This window comes from Podarcis cretensis (genome assembly GCF_951804945.1).
Source record: "Podarcis cretensis genome assembly, chromosome: 7".
Taxonomy (NCBI): Eukaryota; Metazoa; Chordata; class Lepidosauria; order Squamata; family Lacertidae; genus Podarcis; species Podarcis cretensis.
In genome coordinates this window covers 44,112,584-44,137,499 of record NC_137176.1, presented here as the reverse complement: position 1 = coordinate 44,137,499, position 24,916 = coordinate 44,112,584, and the positions used below count along the sequence as shown (strand labels likewise).

At 43.7% G+C, this 24,916-nt stretch overlaps 1 protein-coding gene across 9 annotated transcripts in view; it reads left to right on the top strand.

Annotated features, from left to right (window-relative positions):
• Positions 1-7,017: 7,017 nt before the first annotated feature.
• MTCL1 (microtubule crosslinking factor 1) overlaps positions 7,018-24,916 on the top strand; it is a 101,425-nt gene continuing 83,526 nt past the window's right edge. For 7 of the 9 annotated variants that reach the window (XM_079982854.1, XM_079982853.1, XM_079982851.1 and 4 more), the window contains exons 1-3: positions 7,019-7,717; positions 18,352-18,576; positions 21,245-21,403. In XM_079982854.1, coding sequence (XP_079838980.1) covers positions 18,379-18,576; positions 21,245-21,403 — 357 coding nt within the window. In that variant the 5' untranslated portion in view covers positions 7,019-7,717; positions 18,352-18,378. Of the gene's footprint in view, positions 7,718-18,351; positions 18,577-21,244; positions 21,404-24,916 lie in introns of all 9 variants that reach the window. The other 2 variants (XM_079982857.1, XM_079982855.1) reach the window with 2 other exon arrangements.

Below are 24,916 nucleotides of genomic sequence, written 5' to 3'. Positions count from 1 at the left end.
AACTAAAAAGTTCTGCAAACACTTTTGTCCATGCAAGAAAACTTCCTTTCCTCAGCACAAAGGGTTTTGCCAACCTTATGCTCAGTGCTTTGGGCAGTGCCAAACATAGGGCTGGCAAAGCACTTTCTCGCCTGCCCATCAGCTGACTGCAAGATCAGTAAACCTCCAAAATGGCAAACCAATCCATATTTTCTCTAAAGCATCCACAGAAGAATCCTGCAGTAAAAAACAATGTTAATGTTCAATGCACACAGAGACAAGAAACAGACATAATTCCCACTATGCTCGCAGTAGTCACAATTTTTCATAATTAGGGATGCCACATTACTAGTTGTGTTTTTTATCTTGTGTTTTAATGTTGTTAACTGCCCTGAGATCTACGGATGAAAGGTGGTATAGAAATTTAATAAATAAAATATATACAGTATGTACCACTGAAGGGGAAAATGATGTAGAGTTATTCCCCCTGTTCTTTCCCTGGTTCCAACTTTGACCTCATTGCAAGAGTCTTTTGGGCAATATAAGATCCCTGTTTGTGCCAATTCCTTCCCTGCTTGCTTATAAAGATAGAATTACAACATCCTTTCAGTTTTAATGACTGACCTGGAAGTAACATTCTCTCACCATTTCTCCTGTGTTTAGTCCAGCATCCACTGTCATCAGTCTGGGATCATATCCAGAAAACTTTTATGGTGTATTGGTTGGTTCCCTACTGAAAAAATGATATTTTCTAACTGCTGCAAGCTTCTTCCTTTTTTTCATATCACTGGTAAAATTGTGAAATGCTTCCTTTGAGAGCCATGGTTTGGCGGGAGCCATGGTAACCATTAATAGCTACAGACTGTGGACCAGTATACTAAGAGTGCAGGACAGAAAGTAATGCATGTACTTTTAGGTATCTACTGGACATTAAGTCTCATAGGATCTAATAGTCTCATAGGATCTTTTCCTCAGTGGTGAACAGAAAGCAAAAACGGAACTAAGCTGGGATGCGGGGGGGGGGGGGAGGTTGAGGAAGCCTTCTGAATGGTATTGTAACAGCTGAGACTGTCACTAAGCAACCTCCCCCCTGCCTTAGATGTTCCACAAACAAATAAATGCAAAGTGTTGTTTTGGGGATTTGATTAAGTGGTTCCTGCAAAGCACTGCAGAGACTCATTTTATTGCATACAAAATAACACCAACCTTTGTTTTGCAGAATGGTTTAGCACTTACAGGCTTTATAGAATAATACAAGTCTAACAATCATAATGAATTCATTAGCATCCCCTTCACAAGCCTTGTCCCTCTGGTTGAAACCCTTGCTCAGCCATGAGGCCCAATGGCTCATCTTGAATGAGTCATTCTTTCTCAGCCTATCTCTGGTTACACTCTTTGTTTGTAAGATATGATGTACCACATCCTAAAGCTTTGGGAGAGGGCAGGAGCAGGACAAAGCTACTAATTGCCCCTGGTGCATTAAAAAAGCACAATCCTTGCTGAAAACAAACCCTAACTTACTTATCTGAGAAAGTGAGAGAGAGAGAGGTGCACCATGCATTCACCCAGAGCACCTTGGAGGAAAAGGTGTAGTAAGTGCATACTAGAGATGTTCAGGACATTTTCGTGCCTGAAGCAGAAAGCACAAATAGAATTGATGGTGGCAAAACTATAGTAATAAAAAATATGACTGACATTAGTAATAAAAAATATGACTGACATCCAGTATATTTTCTTTTAATTGTCAAATGATTCTGTGTACATTGCAGCAGCCTTTGGCTATGTGCAATAAAACTGACTGACTGACTGACTGACTTTAGTTCCTGAAGGTAGATTTCAGAAGTTGGTTGTGAGGGGCAGCTCCTCTTCCCAATGAGATCCTCACAGGAATCCTCCTTGTTCCCCATGTTGTTTAACACTGACCCTTGGAGAGGTCAGTTGGAGAATTGGGGTTTTGTGTTACCAATATGCAGATGATACTCAACTCTCTTTCTCTCTTTCATTTCACTACAGGGAAGCTGTTGAGGTCCTGAGTATCCATGAATGATTGGGTGTTGGCTAGCATGCTGAAGTTTGTAGACAAACAGGTGGTGGCTGGGGCAAGGCATGCTTTTGGAAAGCTAAGGCTGGTGTACCAGCTGCATCATTTCCTGAAGGAGAAAGACCTTGCTAACATGCAATGGAGTACTGCAACCTGCTTCGTATGGGGCTGACTCTGAAAAGTATCTTGGAATTTCTGTTAGTTCAGAATGCAACAGGTAGGCTTATAGCAAAAGCCTGACCTTGGCTGCACGCTACTGAATCACCTTTGCTGGTTCCTGATATATTTCCAGGCCCAATTCAAAGTGTTGGCACTATATTTTAAAGCCCTAAATGGTTTGGGACCAGGGTACCTGAAGGATCATCTACTTCTGTATGAACTGGCTGGGGCACTGTAGTCATTAGAGAGAGCTTTGTTTTCTGTCCTGTTCCCAGCAGGTGGCAGTGGTAGGTGGGCACTCAAGAGGGGGCCTTCTTAGTGGTGGCACAGGCAACTGGGTGTTGGAACATCTTGTTCCAGGAAATCTGACCCTCTTTTTCTTTCTTAGGAAGGTAAAAACTGTTTCAACAGTTTTAGTTAAATAATTGTGTTGCTGTCTGTACTGCTTATTCAGAGCCCACTCTATTTATCTGACTGCACTTTATTTTAACCATTTCTAATTCTGAATTAAATTGTTGTATCCCTCCCTAGCAGGGGCGGACCTTGGTAATATGTCACCCTGTGTGAGGCCAACATTTAACACCCTCCCCCCCAGCCCTTGTGGTGCCAGCGTAAGCTGGACAAACCAGGTACTGGGCTTGGAGAAGGAGACGTGAGGCTCTGGCAGAGTCCTAGAGCTCTTATGCCTCCTTCCTGAAGCTGGGCAAGCACTTACTGGGCTTGGAGAAGGCACCCTCCTCAGCTGCACGCCCAGTGCCCCTGCACTGTTTGTGCTGCCCTAAATCCATTTTTGCACCCTAAGACTTGCTTGGTGAAGGGTAGGCAAATACCTCTGGCCCCAGGGTGGGTGGCATACATTTCATCACAAGTAAACCATGTAATACAAATATATTAAATGGGAGGGGTATTCTGATCTCATCTTCCACCACCAAAGTCTTGTGTAAAAAGGTCTGACCTGGCATCAAAATGTATACAGTGAGGAAGCCAGGTGCAATGAGGGCGGGAGAGGGTTTCATCATCTGTGAATGCCCTCTCATGCACCGCCACCCCACAAACTTTGCAGGGAACTGGACCTGCCAATAGGCCTGCCCTGGATATGCCAGCCTGGCAGGTCTATATGGGAGGAAGTTCGGGGCCCAAGTTGTTTAGGGCACTTTATGTCAATCTGGGCACCTTCAGTTGGACTCAGAAGCAAACACGTATCCCTGCGTAGGTCTTTAAGAATGTAATACGTGGCCTAGACAGTAGTGTCCACCAGCTCTCTGGTTGCTGCATTCTGCACTATTGCAGCTTCTGAACCATCTTCAGCACATAACAATCTTCCCATATACAGTACATAACAATAGTTCAATCCTGACACAACAGGCTCCTATGGGTGAAAAAAAGCGGGTCCAAAAAAAAAAATTACACAGGAAAGGGGAATGAAACAAATGAGTCTTTAAAGTCTCCTCCAAAGCCTGATATGTAGCCGCTGACCACAGCTATACTGGAACAGAGTCCCAGTGCTATTGTGATTTACTTTATTGTGATTATTAGCTGTCCTAGAGATCTCATTCCTGGGACAGACATGGGAATAGATATTTTGAATGTTTGCAATCTGTACCCCAAAATCTGCTGCTGGAGACATTCTACCACACCCTGCCTATAGTAGTGTCCTGCCAATTTACCTAGGCTATAATATCCTGCTAGTGTGCTACAAAATCAAACAGAAACACATTTGTACTACTTATTCTAACAGGCAAAGCATCATTTATTTATTTATTTACTTTCTTTCTTTCTTTCCTTCTTTCTTTTCAAATAACCATACACACACTTACTTCACTACAGTGGTACCTTGGGTTACAGACATTTCAGGTTACAGACGCTTCAGGTTACAGATTCCGCTAACCCAGAAATAGTACCTCGGGTTAAGAACTTTACTTCAGGATGAGAACAGAAATAGCACAGCGGCGGCAGCGGGAGGCCCCATTAGCTAAAGTGGTACCTCGGGTTAAAAACAGACATCCAGAATGAATCAAGTTCTTAACCCGAGGTACCACTGTATTTGCAAACTGCCAAGCCACAAGACTCCTTCCAAGGTAGGAACAAGGATGGTGAAATTATTTGTGTATCAATATAAGACCCAGTGCAAACATGTCTTATGACATTTGAGTGACACTAGCATTTTAGCTATTGACCTGAGTAAGGTGTTACCCAATGATAAGCCCACTCTGTATTGTGTGAGATTATCAGATTCTCCCACATTTCAACGATGGTGATGGGGATCATCTTTCATGAGACTACCTTGACTTTGTAATAATAGAGGTTTTTTATCTCCCAGCTTAATCAGGTGCTATTAAGACTCTCATCTTCTGTTTTTCCTATTTATACACTTTGCATAAATTACTGCAGCAGTTCTAGAAATATTGATCATGATTAAGTGCCATTGAATAGTTGTTGTTGCTGTTGGCATCCGCCTGCCTCAAGGGACAATGGAGTCTGCCTCTGGGGGTGAAGGATTAGAGATGAGAATCATTGCCACTTAAGAATTGTGACCACCATGGCACTTGTCTAAAGGCCCACAACTGAACTATATTGCTTGAAGTGTATTGTCCTTCATTTTTACCTTATTTCCTATGCTTTTACTCTTTATTTACTTGCAAGAAGCTTTTCTACCATAATTCAGCATGATTCTGCCCTCCTCCCCGAACTTTTTGAATTTTTCATTGGCTGGCCTAGTTTTAATTAAAAGATCTCTTGCTTGAAGCCCTTCGCATGAACTACTTTTTTCCACACCCTTCTCAATTTCTGATAAGAATGGTAGAATACTCTCAATGACTAACAGAATATTTTCAATGCTCACTTAATGTAACCTTTTTTAAAATTTTTAAATGATGGGTGGTATTCAGTTAAGTTTCACTGATAATAGGTCTATTGAAATTAATGGACCATAGATATGCTCATTCATTTCAATGGGTTTACACTGGGTAAAATGTAGTTGAATACCACCTCATGGTTTGTATCCAATGCAAGTCCTATTCAGAGTAGACCCATTGAAATTAACCAACATATCTAACATTGGCCCATTAATATAAATGGGTCCACTTTGAGTAAAGCTTAGTTGTAATCCTTTGTTTCTTTTATTTTCATATAGTTACCCTGAACCACAGTTTATGCACACTCTGGTGCATCATGGAACTCTGTATGTTGAGAAGGTCCCACAGAAATGAATAAGGAAGTTGTCTACTTACCTAGCTCAGATCACAGCGATAGGTTTCCAAAATGTTCTTTTCCCCTTCCTTTTGGGGTTAGACATAATTTTGGAGCAGGGTGGATTTTAAAAAAAATAAAGTTGATTATCTTGTATTGTGTTCTGCTTTTAATCATTCTGTTTCTCATATTTTAATGGTTCTAAAATTGATGATGGATAGGCCCAAACCTATTTGACTTGGAGTTCTAGGCATTCCAGCTCATGGAAACAGCTTTATCAAGTTTAAGTGCAAAGGATATCAGTTTGGGGATTGCAGTCAACATCAGCCTACTGGAGATTTTCTTAGTGCTCATCCTCTGGACAAGAGTTGCTTATCTTCTGGGCAATAAAACCTGTTCTGATGCCAGCCTGTGCTACAGGCAAGCAGAGGTAGCAGAATAGATTTATTGCTATTGCTGCTGCGGCTGCAGCCCCAGCACCAAAGGGCTTGCTTTTGCCAAGGAATAAACATTAGGAAAGTGCATAGGTTCCAACAATACACCCCAATGGCTACAGAATTAAGTTTCCATCATCTCTTGCCCCCCTCCTCCGCGCAATCCAGGTTTATCATAGGCTGAAACTGGCCGAGGAGCCTCAATAAATACGCATGCAGAAAGAGAGAGCTCTAGGAAAAAGTGGCTCGCGCTGAGAGCAGCTTGGCTGGGTGACAGAAGGGGAGGATCATGCGCACAGAGGGGCAGCGTCAGTACGGGAGACAGCAGCGTTTGCAGTTTTCTCTATTTCAGGAGCTAAGGCGAGGAGCAAAGAGCTCGCTTGGGGAGATCGGGAGGTGCAGTGGCGACGAAAGCGAGGGACGGCGAGGAGAGGGTGGCTCGGGAATGATGAATGAATGACGGTCTCGGTCTGCGAAGCTGGCGAAGCGGAGAAGGAATCCGGAAAACACTTGTCTGCGTCGGGCATAAGGAAAAAGGAGTCGATGTTGCAGGCTGCAACGTTACCGTGAGCTGCATCGAGCGGATTGGAAAGAGCTGTGGGGGTGGGGTGGGGAGATGCCCACCGATTGTGCTTTGTGTGTGTTTGTGTTTTCCGACCGAGGGGTGGAGGAGAGCAGCCCGTCTCGCTGAACCAGACCGAGGAAAAAGTGCGAGCTTTGTGGTGGGCGAGGTGGAAGCAGGAGTGATGAGAGAGCAAAGGCGAAAACTAGAAGAAGGCGCTGTTTCTGCGGGGCTCTGCCGGGAGGACCGTCGCCTCCGCCACTCACCCTCCTGCGCTCGGGAAGGGCTCGAGGAGCCGCAAGTGTCCGCCCCTCCCCGGCGTCTTCTCGGGCAGCCGGGACCATGGAGACTTTGAACGGCACCAGCCTCGACCAGGCTCTGAAGCCGCCGCCGTCGCCGCAGAGCCCGCACCACTCCTTCGCGGAGAAGAAGAGGCTCCACAGAGCTCCCTCCCCGGCCAGACCTTTCCTCAAGGACCTCCACGCCCGGGCAGCTTCCGCCAAGCCCCCGCCGGTGCCCCCCAAATCCCCCAGCCTCTCCGGCAAGCCGCAGTCCCCGCAGGCGGGAGCCCGCCCGCACTCGCCGGGGCTGCTGGCCACGCACAGCCGCCTCTCCCGGCGGAGCTGCGCCCAGGGCGCGAAGGCGGCGGCGGCGGCGGCGGCGGCTTGCCTCGCTGCCGGCAAGGCGGGCAGCGCCAAATCCGCCCTCTCGAGCAAGAAGGCAGCCCGGGCCCAGGAGCAGGCGGGCGCCAAGGCCGGCGGGAGGCAGCCCGGGGGCGAGCCCAGCAAAGGCAGGAAGGGCAAGCGATGCGCCTCCCTGGCCCCGCCGGGCTCCCTGGCCCCGGCCGCTGGGCTGGGCAGCGGACCCGGCGCCAGGATCAGCCACACGGACAGCAGCTCCGACCTGTCCGACTGCCCGTCCGAGCCGCTCTCCGACGAGCAGAGGCTGGCTCAGGCCGCCAGCAGCGACGCGGAGTCCGGCACCGGCTCCAGCGACCGGGAACGCGAGCAGCCGCAGCCAGCGCCCGCTCTGCCCCCGGGGCCAGGCGTCGCCCCTCAGCCTGCCTCGCCTTCTTCGGGCGCCGCCAGCAAAGGGCCGCCAGCAGCGCCACCTGCCTCCCCGGCTCCCTCGGGAGCCGCCAACGTGGAGCAGCCGCCGGGCGACGAGGCGAACTGGGGGAGAGCCCCGGAGAAAGCGGCGCCCGCCAAAAGCGCGCCGCCTGCGGGGAGCCTGAGGCTGGGCGGCAAAGCCCCGCTGGTGGTGCTTCCCTCCTGCGAGAGGCAGCTGGTGGTCGACGAGGAGGAGCTGCTGAGGGAGATCGAAGAGCTGCGCTCCGAGAACGATTACCTCAAGGTAAAGGGCGGGAAGAGGGAGGAGGAGGGCCTGAGGGGGCAGCCAGCGGGTCAGGGAGGCGGGGAGGCGCCGAGGAAAGGCAGCGCTTGGCTGACCTGGGGGCAACTTCGCAAAAGTAACAGACACGCCAGACACCGACTGTGGCGTGGGGTGGGGTCGTCCATCTGGAATAAGGGCAGTTTCTTGGCAATGAGGGAGGGGATTCCTTGGGGCAAGGAGCATTGACAAGCCGGACTGGACGGCTGGGAAGTTTCCTTCCCAGTTCGAGCTATTATAGGATGTAATAATAGTGGTGTGCTGCTCCAGAAGTAGTAGTTTCTGGCGAGGAGGAGAGAGAGGGATGCCAATTTTGTACCCTCTTTCGCCCCATCTTCTCCAGAGCAAACGGGGTTCAACTTGGTGGTTCCTGAAGTTTTTCTGCTAACGGATGTTCTTATAAAAGACATACAAACGCCATGTCTCATGGTTGCAGAAATATGCGCTCGTTTTGTGTCCTGCAGTTGAAGTACAGTAATGTCAAGCTTCTTTACGTTCAGAGGGGTGGCGGTGTATAAGTCCCCTGCAGCAAAAACAACCAGAAGAGTCTTGTGGCCCCTTTAAGTTAGCCTTTTCAGCGAGACTCTGCCTTGGTTCTTCTTGCCATTGAGACATGTGGGCTCTTCAGAACGGTGCTGCTGTGCTGGGGGTCCAGATTAGGACCTTGCAGCTCCATCGAAGGGGGCTGGACATTCCTTCTTTTATCAGGGCACCTTAATTCCACAAGAGAGACACCAGTTCTGTAGAGACGTTTCCAAAAATGTTTGTGTGGATGGAAGGGAGTGTGGCTCTTGGAGAAGGGGGATGCCATTTTTTCACCTCCAGGATGTGCATGAGAGAAGCAGTTAGTTATTTATGCTTGGATGTTGTGTGAGATGTTTGTGAATTAGATACTACAGTGGTACCTCGGGTTAAGTACTTAATTCGTTCCGGAGGTCCGTTCTTAACCTGAAACTTCTTAACCTGAAGCACCACTTTAGCTAATGGGGCCTCCTGCTGCTGCCGTGCCGCCGGAGCACGATTTCTGTTCTTGTCCTGAAGCAAAGTTCTTAACCTGAAGCGCTATTTCTGGGTTAGCAGAGTCTGTAACCTGAAGCATATGTAACCTGAAGCGTATGTAACCCGAGGTACCACAGTACTGACATCAATTTCCTTTTCAAATTCCTTTCAGCTCCTCTTTATAGTAGTTGGACGCCTGCCCACTTCAAAGTAGTGTAGGACTTTGGATTTAAATCTTTGGGAAAGTATGGTAGTCATGAAGCAGGTTTGTGTGTAGTATGTAATATTCCGTAAGGAAAAAATCATTTTAGTTGGAAAGTTTCTGAGAAGAATCTTATGCAGTTTGTTCCTATGCATGTTTGTCTGGAAGGAAATCCAAATAAGTTCAGTGGCATTTACTTCCAAGGAAGTTTGTCTATGACTGTAGCCTCATTCAGCCTGCTAAAGCACAATCACCATCCATAAGGAAGAATAGATGATTTATTCTTGGAAACGGTGAACAATTGTTTCCCACTTTTATATTTCACTTTGTTTACAAGCCACTATATGTTGCATTCTATTAGATTTCAGTTATGTAAATAGGTTGCAAATCATACAACTGTTTTGTTAACTTACATTTGGCATGGTGGTTTTCCAAAAACTGTAATGCAACTTAGAAAGTTGACATCAGTGGAACTTGCTTCCAATTTAAAATGAGGACTGAGTTGCCTTTGAACTTCATTGTTATTTTTATTATTAAAATATTCTTAAAGACATAAGACAGCATAGTAGAACCTTCCACTAGCAGTTTGATGATCTAACGCAGTAACATATGTAATTTTTTCTCTGTGGAAGTCTGACTGGCAAGCTGGTTGGTTAAAGTGCTAGTGTTCTAAAAGCTGGTTATGGCTTAGAGCAGGGGTAGGCAAACAAAGGCCCGGGGGCCAGATCTGGCCCAATCGCTTTCTAAATCCAGTTTTTACATGAGTAGAATGTGTCCTTTTATTTAAAATGCATTTCTGGGTTATTTGTGGGGCGTAGGAATTCGTTCATATTTTTTTCCCAAAATATAGTCCGGCCCCCCACAAGGTCTGAAAAAGTTTGCTGACCCCTGGCTTACAGTATTCTAATCTCTCTGATAACTGATATATAAAATACCTGCTTTCAATAACATTCCCCCCCATAACAAAATGAAATGGTAAAAAATAGAACGAAGATAGAAGTTAAATAGTTGTTTTGATATTCAGTATATATAAGTATAGTTTGTTTGTGAGAGAAATGACAGGTGAGAGATGACACATGGAGAGCTCTCTGAATGCAGGGTTGTCAGCATTTTTTATGGTAGGTGTTTAACAGCTGTGGCAGGGGGCGAAATTAGCAGAGGCTTTTCCTGCCATGGAAATTGATAGGCAGTCTTTCTGTGCTAGATTTCAGTCTGCTGGGCAGCTGATAAAGTCACAGGGGGTTTTAGTCTGCATAATCAGTTGCAGTGTGCCTCAACTGTCTTCTTCTTCTTCTTTGGTGATCACTCACTCGTAGCCGAGTAAGATTGTCTTCCATAAACACAGTTTTAACATGAGTCCGTAAGTGACTGTGGAGGCCAATTCTGGATCTACACTTCCTTGCACAGTGGGGACATTGGTTTCCGGGTGGGAGTTGATCATGGTGTGGATTTGCCAAGCATGCCTTCCTCTTAGCACGTTTCTCCCTTGCGTCCTGAGTTCGAGTGTCTTCAAAGCCCATGACACCTTTGATAAAGGCTGTTCTCTAACTGGAGTGCTCACAGGCCAATGTTTCCCAGCTGCCAGTATTTATACTACATTTTTTTAGATTTGCCTTGAGACAGTCTTTAAACCTCTTTTGTTGACCACCAGCATTACGCTTTCCATTTTTAAGTTTGGAATAGAGTACGGTAGTTGCTTTGGAAGACAATCACCAGGCATCTGCACAACATGACCAGTCCAATGAAGTTGATGTTGAAGAATCATTGCTTCAACACTGCAACTTAGCTGCAAGTCTTCTCAATGCCAGCAGTATGATATCACATGCACACAAAACAGGGTGGGGAAAACGCAGCAGTTTATTGACATTCTCTCACATTTACGTTTTTTAAAAAATATTAAATGTGTGCTCTAGAACAGGAGCAAGGAAAGGCAAATGTTCCCAAGAATTTTGAAAAACTTGTACAGGTATATGTGTACTTATACAGGTATATGTATATATGCAACTTCATAGCAGATTTGCCAGCTAAAAGAAGAAGCTAGATGAGTTAAATTGGATTGTGGAGGAGCCCACAGAGGTCTTTAAAAAAAATAAAAAATCAGAAGTACTGTATGTTTTAAAACAGATCACAAAATAGTGTGGGTACATGGAACGGCAGTTTGTATCAGAAGCATATCCACCAGAACACAAAGATCATCCCACAGGTGCCAGAATTGCACAAGAAACAAATATACCACCTGGCAAGGGGGCGGGGGGCGGGTGGATATAGCATTTCCCCAGCTCCAAAATATAATGGTTTCTTTGTTAGGGGAAATGTGATATTCCTGTAAGGGAAGTTCGACAGTCAGCCTTGCTGTGTGCACTGTATAGGAAACAAAAGTGTATTTAATGCACAAAACTGATTGTGGGAGAGTCCCTTGGAGACATGTGGGAATAACTCTGTCAGGGGAGGGGATGAGAGAACATAAAGTGTGGGGTTTTAAATCAAAAGGCTTGTGTGAGCCTTGACCACACTTCCTCCCCCCATGCTCTGTTCTTTAAAAAGGTAAAGGTACCCCTGCCCGTACGGGCCAGTCTTGACAGACTCTGGGGTTGTGCGCCCATCTCACTTAAGAGGCCAGGGGCCAGCGCTGTCCAGAGACACTTCCGGGTCACGTGGCCAGCGTGACATCGCTGCTCTGGCGAGCCAGAGCTGCACACGGAAACGCCGTTTACCTTCCCGCTGGTAAGCGGTCCCTATTTATCTACTTGCACCTGGAGGTGCTTTCGAACTGCTAGGTTGGCAGGCGCTGGGACCGAGCAGCGGGAGCGCACCCCGCCGCAGGGATTCGAACCGCCGACCTTTCGATCGGCAAGTCCTAGGCGCTGAGGCTTTAACCCACACTGTTCTTTAGCATGGCCTTAAAGAAGAGATCAGGCACTTTTGCTCCCATCGTTACCTGACTACAGCTTGTCTTTTTCAAAGAAACCTGGAATGTTCAGGAGGCCAGGGGTAGCCAACATGGCTGCCTGCAGAAGTTGTTGGGAATTGTAGTCCATTAACATCTGCAGAGCACCATGTTGTCTATGCCTGCTGTGGGCTATAAAACAGACCCCATCCACACTATGCATTTAAAGTGGTACCATACCACAGTAAGCAGTCATGCCCCCTCCCAGTATTCTGAGTTTGAGTACCACTTAGTGACTGGGTGCAGTGCACAAAATGGAATGGTTTTGTAGGGGGTTGGATAGTTTCAAAGTAGGTGAGAAAGGGAAGTAGGATGGTTAGGCCAGGCTCTATTTGTCTAAAAAGAAGTGGGTGGCATTTCACCCATCCTCACTTTTCTTTTGGGAAAAAGGAAAAAGCATAGCCAGACCCATCTATTTTAGCCAACTGTATGGTCTATGCTATGGTATGTAGGCTTTTGTTTAATTTAGCCTTTGTAAGGGTGAAAATATAGCAGGGAAGAGCAAGCTTCTTTTCATCACCAAGTTTGAACGAAAAAAACAAAGCACCCCACTTGCTTTTATCAGTTAAAATGAGATCTCTCCCTTCCCTGATTTGGGGTTCAAATAATTTGTTATCTTATTCATGTATTTGTTCTGTAACAAAGCCTGTTAGTAAGTAACTAAGCTGAGATCTGCCAGAATGAGTGAAGATGTGGCAGAGCTCCAGGTCAGCCATCAAGTTCCCTGCTCAGCCAGGCTCCCCAGGTGCAGAACCATCACTCAGCCAGAGATCCATGGGCATAACTTCCTCATACTGGCTCAGCAAGGACTAAAATGAGAACAGTGGAGCTTACCCTGGCATGAACCTTAACAAATAGGGAAGAGCGGCAGGATTGGGCAGGGGGATCCTAACTCCATTTAGCTTGGTCACATGACCTGGCAACCCAGCAGAAAACATGATGGCAAAAAGGGTGGAATAAGTCAAACTCAATTTTAAAGGCTTATTTTTCCAGACTTAGACTGACAGCAGCCACACTCCTGAACTTGGATCTGGTGTACTTTATGCCAGCTTCCCATATTTAGGATTGTTCCCTTAACACATTAAGCAGGCCCCTAGGATAAAGAACAGCCATGCTAAAAATGTTATTATAAAGATGCTGCTTAAAATTATTTCTCTTATGTTAAGTCTTCCCATCCATAAATAGAAGTCACTGTTCAAAATGCTGCTGCATGAATTTTTATGTGCTGGAACTTCTACAAGGGTTTGTATTTACAATATGATCTTTTGGCACACTACTGAAGCTACATTCAGAAAGATCTATAAATAAAAGAAACTGAGATGATTGAGTAACCACAAATACTGTACCATTTGACTTTCCTTCTTGTGAATATAGTATTTTGGGTTTAGATTAACAAATGCTTCAGTCTGTAGCCTTTTATTTACAGAGACTATGTGAATTTTGCCTGGAGAGGGAATATGTTAGAACTGGACCTAAAAGAGTAGATTAAATGTAAGTAAAGCTTAAGCTGAAAAAGGGGGTTGTTATTTATAGAAGCAACATGGTATAGTAGTGCTGGGCATCAGTCTGGCAGTTGTTTTATAAGGTTGGATTAGTTTACTGCAGGCCTAGACAGGGTAGGGTAGCCTTGTCAGCCCCATTTGCATTTAAAGTAAGGGGTTTGATTTGTAATGTAACACATACAAATGAGTGAGAGATGAACGTTTCTTCATAGGAGAATAGGAAGCTGCTATGAAGACCATTGGTTCATGTGGCTCAATATTCTCTACTCTGGCTGGCAATGGCTTTCCAGGGTTTCAGCCAAGGAACATTCCCAGACCTACCTGGGCATGGCAAGGACCTGCTGCATGCAAGGCAAATGCTGTACCACTGAGCTACAGCCCTTTTCCTAAGCTGTGGTCCTTCATTTTGCATCAGTGCATTCCATCACTTTGAAAAACTTTTCTGCCAAGTGAAATAAGGTGGTTGGAGGGCAAAGAGTTCAGCTCCCCTCAGCCTCATATTCTGTATTGAAATTAGACACTGCCCCTCCAATCAAGAACAGTTAAGACATGAAAAAGCCCAGTTCATGCTTGTGAAGAACAGCATTGGCTGCACCTGACCATAGTTGGACCATTATTCATCTGGTCCAAAATGACACGGTAGCTGTCTCCTTCAACTCTTAAGATACTTTCCGCAAGACTTTATTTATGCAGCAGAAGTTTTAGGCATATCATCTGAATGGTATCCAAGGCTTCCAAACATCCTGTAAAGCAGGGTGGGAAACCTCTGGCCCATGGATGTGACGCAGTCTCTGGGGCCTCACTGTTTAGACTGTGCTCCCTCTTGTGCCACCCCCTCTTCCACCCACTATGACTAGCTGCTCTGCATGTTGGCAAGGAAGAGAGGCAGCTGGGGAGGAAGAATTGCATGAATGGACATGCATTGAATGGATGGGTATGTGTGGGTGAGAAGGGGAGAGAGAGTGGGGTGGCTCTGGCCCCACCCACTTTTGGTTTTGGCCCCATAACACTGCTTGCACATGGTCCCTGACAGATTGAGTAGGGGAGGTTTCTCACCTCTGCTATAAAGAATATGAAATTTCCCATGAAACCACCAAATATCATATAAAATGTCAAATACATTTTATTAAATTTGTTTGTTGAATTTATATACCTTTTTACCAAGGTGTAAATAAGATCCTGAGTGATAGCCAACTAAGTTAGAGTAGATGCATTCATTTCAATGGGTTTACCGATGAATGTGGCTAACCGTGGATATTACCTGGTGTATACTGTATTGTAGAATCTTTTTTTTTTTTTTTTTTTTGCACAGTAAGAATATCTAGAATTGATGGTGATTATTTAAAAACATATATATCAAAGGCTATGCCTTGCTTCTTTGGGAAGGGTTTGCCATTCTCTTGCATCTTAAATGTATTAGTCACGGGGAAGAGGAGATAAATCTAACCTTAGGCATCAGAATAACATCGACAATCTGCAAATGCTGGGGCAGTCAGCTGCTAGAGTGAGAATTCAGCCTGGTAAACAATGGCTGTGAGTCTATCTTCTTAGCCACAGCTGTGGCTCTGCTGAAACATGGCATTGTCCAGGGGAAGCATAGTGAATATATATATATCTCCAACTGTTTAAAACTGGGAGCAATTTGAAAACACATTGACACTCTTAAGAGCTCTGGTAATTTTTTGTATTGGCTTTACATGCATGACCTTTCAGAGGGTTTCATTGTACAAAAACAATGTTACCAAAAAGCCTGAAGATCCATAATAAATAAATACGCTTCTAACCATATACGTTGTAACTGGTACAAATGGTGACATGAGCATCAGAATATTGATGTGTATAGTTATTTAGGATTCCCCCCCCCCCGAGATTAAAAACATTAAAGTAATTTAAAGAATGGAGAGATTAGAATTCAAAAGTTTCCTAGGGCAAATGTATAGTACTGAGTCTTCTTTAAAAAGAGAAGAAAAGGAATATATAAGCTCTGACTGAAGCTGCCACTGGTTCAAACCCTTTGAAGCCACTTAAGTAGCAGAAATGAATAGCATCTTCTGCATCACAAGAGTGCCCTTCTTTCTTTTTTTACAACAGTCACTCTCATGAATTTTTATAAGCTTTGTATTTTTCAAAAGCAGACACAATCTCAACACACTTTCTTCACCGCATATTTATTTTCACTATAGTGTAGATTTACATGTTGGTTTTTCTGTTTACGTTGACATAAGTGTGGTGAATCTTGTTAATAATAAGGTCACTGCAAAACAAAAGAGCATAAATAACTGTGTGTGCGGTACTGCATCAGTAGTGTGTGTGTTAGGCATGACAGATCTTCTAGTTTTTTCGATTTTAAGCTTCCATCTGGTTTGACTGTTATTAAATAGTAAGGATACTTTGCCTCACTCTTTCTGCCCTTCCCACAATATCTTTGAGCAGACCTTGGTTCAGTGGGTTTATCAAGGAAACACAGCAAAGAATTTGCCAAGCATTGCTGCTCAGCAGTTTCCATTCAGTTCAATAGGGCTTGAAGGGCAGCCCAGCCACAGCCCGATTAAATAGAATGGCAACTGTGCACTCACATTATGGTCAGGTTGATTGTCGCAAAGTACTAAGCATTTAGATGGCAGTCCTATGCTCAGTTAGGCTTCAGAGGAACTGGGGCTGCCATCCCTAAGCACCAGGGACTAAGCCTCACCAAGCTTGTTGGGCTTTATTACTGAGTAACAGGCATAGGTTTGTGTTGCACTCTGTGTTTGCCAAGTGGATTCAGGATCTCAGACATAATGTGGATCTTATTTACTATCCTGAAGGGGGATCTTTTGATGATCTTGATGTCATAGACACCAAGCTCTGTGAAGAATGCTTGTGAGTGGAAAATGACTGTTAACGACATTTCCAAACATAGATCCCAAAGTTTGACACCTACTGTAATAACATAAATAAAAGTGACCTAATTTCACTTTCTGTTTATTTGCACTGATGCTGAGCAACCATATGCACCCACTGCCAAAGCTAATTATTCCTCCTGTATTTAAGGGTTTACACCAGACCTTATTTGAGTTACTATGGGAGTCTATAAATTTGCAGCCACTCGAAAGATAAGGGTTTAAATATTACTGAGAGTGTTTCAGCATTCACCAAGCGTACGTTTCTTGATTATTGCATATAAAGTACTGTGCTAATGGAAAGGACAGTTCCCTGCCCCCTTCTGTCTCAGTGGTTGTTTTTTTTTAAATTTGATTTGTTGTGCCAGAGTTCTTTAGTCCACTTGTGCAAACCCACTGCTTCCCCCCCCCAAAAAAAAAAATGTTTAGAGGTACTCTCATTTTGATTCAAGAAAATTACTGTTTTATAGTTTAAATTGAGAAAAATAAATACAGTAAATGGACAAAAGTACAAAGATTCACAAAATGTTTAGCGGTATGTGTACCCCTGAGCACCCCCAGGAAAAAGCACTGTGAAAACCTATGTGTGTGTATAGCGCGCGCGCACACACACACACAATGCTATCCTTCAGGGGCACCAACTTAGGCCCCAGGTTATGGGTGCCTAATTGCACCCGTGATGTAACAGCGCCATAACATCATGACATAACATTACATCAACGCACTGCAGCGGCATTTCTGAGGTCTTGCGGCACCTTGGAGATCACATATGAGGTCTCGTGTGGTTGCGTCCCAGAAGTTGCGTCCTGACGTTTCCTTGGGGGTCACGTCTGGCTTCTGATGCGACTTCCGGTACAAACTGGAAGTCATGTAAGAGACTGTGCTGTGGGTGCCCAGGCCTCCAGGGCCCCCTATAGTTGGCACCTATGCTATCCTTAAAGAATTATAGGCGTAGACGTGTACTTGAAAAATATCCAGTAGGCAGAACTGCTTGGTTTTGCTCTTCTTTAAAGATGCCAATAAACTGCAAATTGAAGGTATCTAAACCTTTGTTGGAAGCCTTTATGTGAGAACTAATCTTATTGCTGCTTTCCATCATCCGTTTTCTTTTTAAACACAGAGCTAGGTTAATAATAGAATAGTTGGTGTCCCAGGAGTCATCCTCCAGCAAGTTAATGGCCTATCCACTGAGCCTGAAGACCTGCTTATAAAGGTTATAGCTTGAGAGATTCAGGTATATACAGATTAGATTAATAGGAATGGGGTTTTTTTTAAAGGATATTTTTTCTAGAAGAATGTACTGTATTGCAAACTTTAGCAAAAAAAAAAATTCTTAGAAAGCATAATATTTAAGTTTCAAATTTGGAAGCTTGTATGTGTGTTTGTGTAAGGCAGTGATGGCCGAAGTTGGCCCTCCAGCTGTTTTGGGACTACAGTTCCCATCATCCCTAGCTAACAGGACCAGTGGTCAGGGATGGTGGGAGTTGTAGTCCCAAACAGCTGGAGGGCCAAGTTTGGCCATCACTGGTGTAAGGAAACATAGCAGCACAATAGACAAGGAGTTTCAACTCCATCTGAACTGATTTGACAGCTTTGATATATAACTTTTTTTTGCTGTTCCTATTATTTCTGAAGAGGTAAGTTACAACTGGTATTACAGTGGTACCTCAGGTTAAGTACTTACTTCGTTCCAGAGGTCCGTTCTTAACCTGAAACCGTTCTTAACCTGAAGCACCACTTTAGCTAATGGGGCCTCCTGCTGCCGCCCACCGCTGGAGCACGATATCTGTTCTCATCCTGTTCTTAACCTGAGGTACTATTTCTGGGTTAGCGGAGTCTGTAACCTGAAGCGTATGTAACCCAAGGTACCACTGTAGTTTGCAAGATCAACATGAGCTTGATGTTGCTTGCAAGATCATTTCAACGGGATTCTCCTTGTCTGCTGCACAGCAAATAGGGACTGAGCAGCAGTTGTGAGTGCTGGATTACTCCTATCATATCTTAATGTGTCTCTTGATGGGGAGGGAGCAGAATCTGATATCTGATAGTGTTTTGGGTCATGGCAGGATGAGCTCGATGAACTGCGGGCTGAAATGGAAGAGATGCGTGACAGCTACCTTGAAGAAGATGTTTACCAACTTCAGGAACTTCGACGAGAGCTGGACCGTGCAAACAAGAACTGTCGCATTTTGCAGTATCGTCTCAGGAAAGCAGAACAGAAAAGCTTGAAAGTTGCACAGACGGGTCAAGTGGATGGGGAGTTAATTAGAAGCTTAGAGCAAGATCTAAAGGTGAGTGAAGGCTTTATGCATAAAGACATCTAAGTTAGTCATGGAGCTCTGCACATGCTATCTGCTATAGGCAAGTCAGAGTCCCATGTGCAATTGGCTGCTACAGTGCCTTCAATAAAATCCTTGATGAGTAATTGGTAAAAGCCTATCACATTTCACAGCTATGTCTGAGTGTTTGGCGGGGGGGGGGGAGGGAAATGGTTTCTGTGAAAGCAATCTGGCACAGGCAGATCTAGAGACTAATAGAAGTTCTTGCTGGTCATAGAAATCATCACTGTTCCTATGTGAAGCATAGCAAACTTTGTCCTGAAGAACTGTCTGTCTCACTTTTCAGGAACCCCACTGTCAGGCAGTAAGGACCAAGGCATTTCAGAGTGCACATAGGAGAATCACACTTGCTATAAGAAGACATACAGGAATCAGCTAGGGTGCATCCATAGGAGGGTGACCAGGATGGTGAGGGATTTTGGAAATCAAGCCCCATATTGAATGGTTGAAAGCGCTGGGTATGTTCAGCTGGAGAAGAGAAGATTAAGGGGGAGAAAGAGCTGTAAAATATCTGAAGGGAAGCCTCTCAGAAGATGGAACAGACATGTCCTCTGATCCAAAGGGCAGGACTATAACTAACAGGTGGAAATTGTTAGAAAGCAGATTTTGGCTAAAATGTCAGGATAAACTTCCTGATGGTAATAGTTGTATGACAGTGGAACAGAGACTGCCTTGGGAGGTGTTGGGTTCTCCTTCACAAGAGATATTTAAGTAGAGGCCACCTGTCAGTTACAAAATTTCTATGTTAAGCAGGAAATTGGACTAGATGACATTCAACTCTATATTCCTCCCAACTCTAAATTATATGCTTTGAATATTCCCTGCATTTGGAAACCTAGCATTTTATGAGGAGGTGTAGGCTAAAAAACCCTCCCAATGAAATACTAACTTTTCACCTGAAAGGAGCCTTGGCTGTTAAGGAGCAATCAAATAGGCTTCACTCACCTCATTCTGAAGTAGGGGACTGATTTAAAATGTATACACAATAGATGCATCCAAACTGAGCCATGTTTCCCACTGCCTAAACTAAAAATTCCCTAATGCTCTGAATTGTGCTAATTATGTGTGCAACTTGGTTTTCAGAAGACTTTCTCTCTTCAGTATGTGCACTTGATCTGTAAAAAAGATATTTATATACATATCTGTGCTGTGCTTGTTTAAAAAAGGGGGGAGATAGAGTTTTAGGTATGCTTAATCTAATTAATAAAATGATTTGTTATTTAATACTATAATACCCTAAAATTGTATGCTAGTATTATATCATGGACTTAAAAAGGTAAAGGTACCCCTGCCCATCAGGGCCAGTCGTGACCGACTCTGGGGTTGCACGCTCATCTCGCTCAAAAGGCTAGGAGCCGCGCTTGTCTGAAGACAGCTTCTGGGTCACATGGCCAGCGTGACTAAGCCGCAGCTGGCGAGCCAGCACCAGCTCAGCACACGGAAACGCCGTTTACCTTCCCGCTGGAGAGTGGTCCCTATTTATCTACTCACACTTTGGGGTGCTTTCGAACTGCTAGGTTGACAGGAGCTGGGACCGAACGATGGGAGCTCACCCCGCCGCGGGGATTCAAACTGCCGACCTTACGATCGGCAGGTCCTAGGCTCTGTGGTTTAACCCACAGCGCCACCCGCGTCCCTTATCATGGACTTAGTTAATGATAAAAAAAGGTAAAGGACCCCTGACAGTTAAGTCCAGTCATGAACAACTCTGGGGTTGCGGTGCTTATCTCGCTTTACTGGCCGAGGGAGCCGGCGTTTCTCCACAGACTGTTTTTCTGGGTCATGTTGACAGCATGACTAAGCTGCTTCTGGTGAATCAGAGCAGTGCACGGAAACGCCGTTTACCTTCCCGTTGGAGTGGTACCTATTTATCTACTTGCACTTTGACGTGCTTTCAAACTGCTAGGTTGGCAGGAGCTGGGAACAACAATGGGAGCTGACCCCCGTCACAGGGATTTGAACCGCCAACCTTCCGATCGGCAAACCCTAGGCTCAGTGGTTTAGACCACAGCGCCACCCACGTCCCCTAGTTAATGATACTGGTTGATTATTTCCAGAGTGGTTAGTCCCTTGCAGCAAAAATAATAAAGATTTTTGTGGTACCTTAAAGACTAACTTTTTTATGGCATCTGATTTTGTGGAGTATAATCTACAACTTCAGGAGGCAGTGAGGGGGATTGTTAATGGTGAGAGTCAGAAGGTAATGAAATGCAGAAAAGTGCAGGCAGTGATAATTACATTATTAGCAAGTGGCCTTTCACAAAAAGCCAGTTTATGTTAATAACACAGGCATCCTGGTATTGGTAAACCAATTAACATATCTAGCTTGTTAAAAATCTATTGTGCCAATTCACTTTACAAGTGATAGCACTGAAGTTCTTGATAGCACTGAAGTTCTTACTTTAAATGGGCAATTTAAAGTAAGCTGCAGAATGTCCTGGGAGGTTTAAATGCCCCTCCATTGATCATATATATATCCATCCATTTCTGCTATCAGGAAAGGTTTTACACCTTACGTTATTATGCATTTATATTTTCAATTTTGTTAATGGAAAATGTTTTTAAAACTGCTACTGCTGTTGCTACTACAAGATATGTTTGTATACTCTTTTTTGAATAGGTAGCCAAAGATGTATCCGTTAGGCTGCACCATGAACTGGAGAATGTGGAAGAGAAACGAGTTAAAGCAGAGGATGAAAATGAAATCCTTCGTCAACAAATCATTGAGATGGAAATATCGAAACAGGCACTGCAAAATGAGCTGGATAGATTGAAAGAGGTAAGTAGCAACTGATGACAGAAAACCAATGAGAGGCTTGCTAGTAAAAGAAATCTGAAATACATTTGAAATAAAACTCACTAATAATGTAATTCCAGTCAACAAAATACCTGTCACTTTATACCTGTCTTTATACCCATCTCCCAACTTGGTTTTTTGCTTTGTCCAATAGCATCTATATTTTAGAAATCCATTGTTTCTGACTCAGAGATCCTCTTGTTCACCAGAGGGCTACATGCTTCTTGACTTCATGTGAGATCTTATTTCTCCCAACCACCAAGCATATTATTGGTGCCTTTAGTGCGTTGTGTGAATGGGTTGTCCTTACTATGTAGGAATTTGTTTCTATAATGCTTGCTTTTCTCACATTTGAAAGTTATTCGTCATATTTAATGTTCCTGTGGGAGGACTGAATACATCTGGAGGATTTAAATCAGAGATGTTAATTGAGACATGTGCGACTAAGCTTCTGTTCAATACCTCATTGAAATCTGGGGTGGGGGGTGCTGCCAAGCAATAGAGAACTGGCTTTATGTACAAGTAAGAGTTTGTATTAGAGAATTGTTTACATTGTACATCCAGCCATAGAGTACTTGTTCTTTTATTTGGTATCTAAATAACTATTATAATTACATTAAATTGTACAAAGGGATGATTGCATGACTGGATGAAAGAAAATGAAATCCAAGCACAGTGTCTTGTCATTACATAGTCTTGTATGGTGTAGCATCCTTCTTCTTGTGCCAGCACAGATTGTTTTGGCAAATACAGTCTTGGGTTATTTTAAAACCAGATTGGCATGGGACATTTAGACACACTCAAAAACTAGCCGTGACTTATTTATTTTAATATTTCAAACAATACTTATGAGAAGTAGCATGTTGCTGTTTTCTATTTTATAAATTGGGCAAAACATACTTAATTTCTTTGTGCATTATGCTTATAAGAAAAGGTGCGTTTTGCTGAAGCTCTTGATCAATAGACCTGAATATGCTTAGTTAGTTTATTAGGAAAAAATATCCTGCCTCTAAACTTTAACTTCCAGGGAGTGTACAACATAATTAAAATCTATATAATAAGCCGAATAAACAAACCAACAGGAGAGTCAGCGGTTAAAAACAGTCAACACAATAAAGCTTTTTAAAAGATATAAGAACAGCAGAACAAATATTTATAACACCAGTAAAAATACACTTAAAATTTTCCATAAACAGCCCTGAACTCAGCTGATATTCATTAAAAATGATTATGGACAGAGGGAGGTCCTTAATAATTCAGGCACCACAACTGAAAAGGCCCTGTATCCTGTCACCTCCTATGTCACATTCAAAGGTGGGGATATTCTTAACAAGGCATCTGATGAAGATCTTAATAAAGGACAGGTTCAGATGAAATCCATATTGATAGCTCAGTTGGCAGAGCATGAGACTCTTAATCTCAGGCTCATGGGTTCAAGCCCCACATTGGGCAAAAGATTCCTGCATTGCATGGGGGCTGGACTAGATGACCCTTGTGGTCTCTTCCAACTCTACAGTTCTATGATTCTATGTCTTTGTCAACTGTTTGCCTACTGTTCCATAGCAATATATTTATTATTAGCCACACTTTGGGCAGCTTATATGACAGGAAAGAAAATATGACCAAAACAAGAAGAATTGTTGTATTCACTTAGTAATAAAATGTAAAATATTTTTTAACGTAAAAAGCAACATATGTGAGTCTGTAAAATGAAGCACTTATATAAAACCAGGGAATGGAGGAACTGAAATACAGAACTTACATGTTTGATTTCCAAAGGCATTTGTCAAAGAAGGTGAGTGACACAGTACAGAAACCAGTGTTATTCATACTTTATTTTAGTTGTTATATTGCCATGGCACATTTGTGCCTGCTGTGACACTGAAGGTTGTTCATAAAAGGTAAAAATATCTAGCACAAAAAATGCAACAATAAAAACAATAAGGAGCAAATGAAAACTAGGCATATAGATGGATGAAACTATAAAAGCTTGACTGTGCAGAACAATAACAGATAAGCAATCACATTTACATTATTACCTAGTAACTATTACAATCAAGAGAAAGCTCAGGTGAAGATGAGAGCCTTCATCTGGCATCTAATAAAATAATAAAGTATGTGTTGGGCACATCTACCAAAGGAGGGAGTTTCACAGTTGGAGTCCAACTGCTGAGGTAGCCCTGATAGATCACTACTTATCCTCTGAAGGCGGTGAAAAGTAGGGACAGGCTTCTCATAATTAGCTCAGCTGCTGGGCTGGTTTGTATGGGAAGAAATCAGTATTCCAAATACATTTACTCTGGACTGTTTGGGGCTTTAAATGTTAAAAAAAAAAAAAATAGTAAGTTGAATTATGTCCATGGTTAAACTGGAAAACAGTGAAGCTTTCTTAATGCAATATGTTCATTGTGACATGACTGGCTGTACTTCTACTTAGTTTCCAGATGGTAGTCTTGGAGTTGGATCCAGAAAACTGTTCAAGCACAATCTGTCGGTTTCCGACAGCACAATGACTTATTGACATGGAGAGGTCTCTGTGGGGAGTGATGTGCAGTGAGCTGTAGACCCGCTAGGTTTAGATACAGTAAACAAGGAATTTGTATCATATGTTTCTTGAGAATTCTTATATACCACTGTATGGTCCTGAGAGGTTCTCTAACTGGCTTACAGAATATTTTCATAATAAAAATCACTTTTAATTACATACGGCAGGCATGTCCAACCAGTAGATTGTGATCTACTAGTAGATCCCCGGCTGATCCTAGTAGATCGCGGGACCCTTGTCAATTGTGGGATTTAATAAAGTTTAACAAATAAAAGCCGAAGAACTCTGGGCCATCCTGCCCCCCCCCAAAAAAAGCTCAACAACTCTGGCCAATCCACCCACCCACCCCACGCACGCTCCTCCTCCCTCCAGTGACAATGGGTAGACCACTGCCAGGATATTTTATACTGGGAGTAGATCGCAGTCTCTTGGGAGTTGGACGTGCCTGACACATGGTATCAGGAACAGAATTAACATTGTGAACCTATTGTGCAGAGTCTATTTAAGTGGCATTTCCAGCCCTCATTCTTGTTCTATAGTAATTAGCAATTCATTGTCACGTGCTGGAGCAGAAAGTGGCCACATGAATCTGTTCCTGTGCATGGTACTGTAAACTTGTGGATAAGAAAAATGACTGTACAGTGGTGTCTTGGGTTAAGTACTTAATTCGTTCCAGAGGTCCGTTCTTAACCTGAAACTGTTCTTAACCTGAAGCACCACTTTAGCTAATGGGGCCTCCCGCACCGGTGGAGCACGATTTCTCTTCTCATCCTGAAGCAAATTTCTTAACCCGAGGTACTATTTCTGGGTTAGCGGAGTCTGTAACCTGAAGCGTATGTAACCTGAAGCGTATGTAACCCAAGGTACCACTGTACTTCTTCCCACCATTGGGTTGTTGTTGGAATTAGTGAGAGAGGGATTATAAAACTTTGACTAAATTTGTTCTTTCT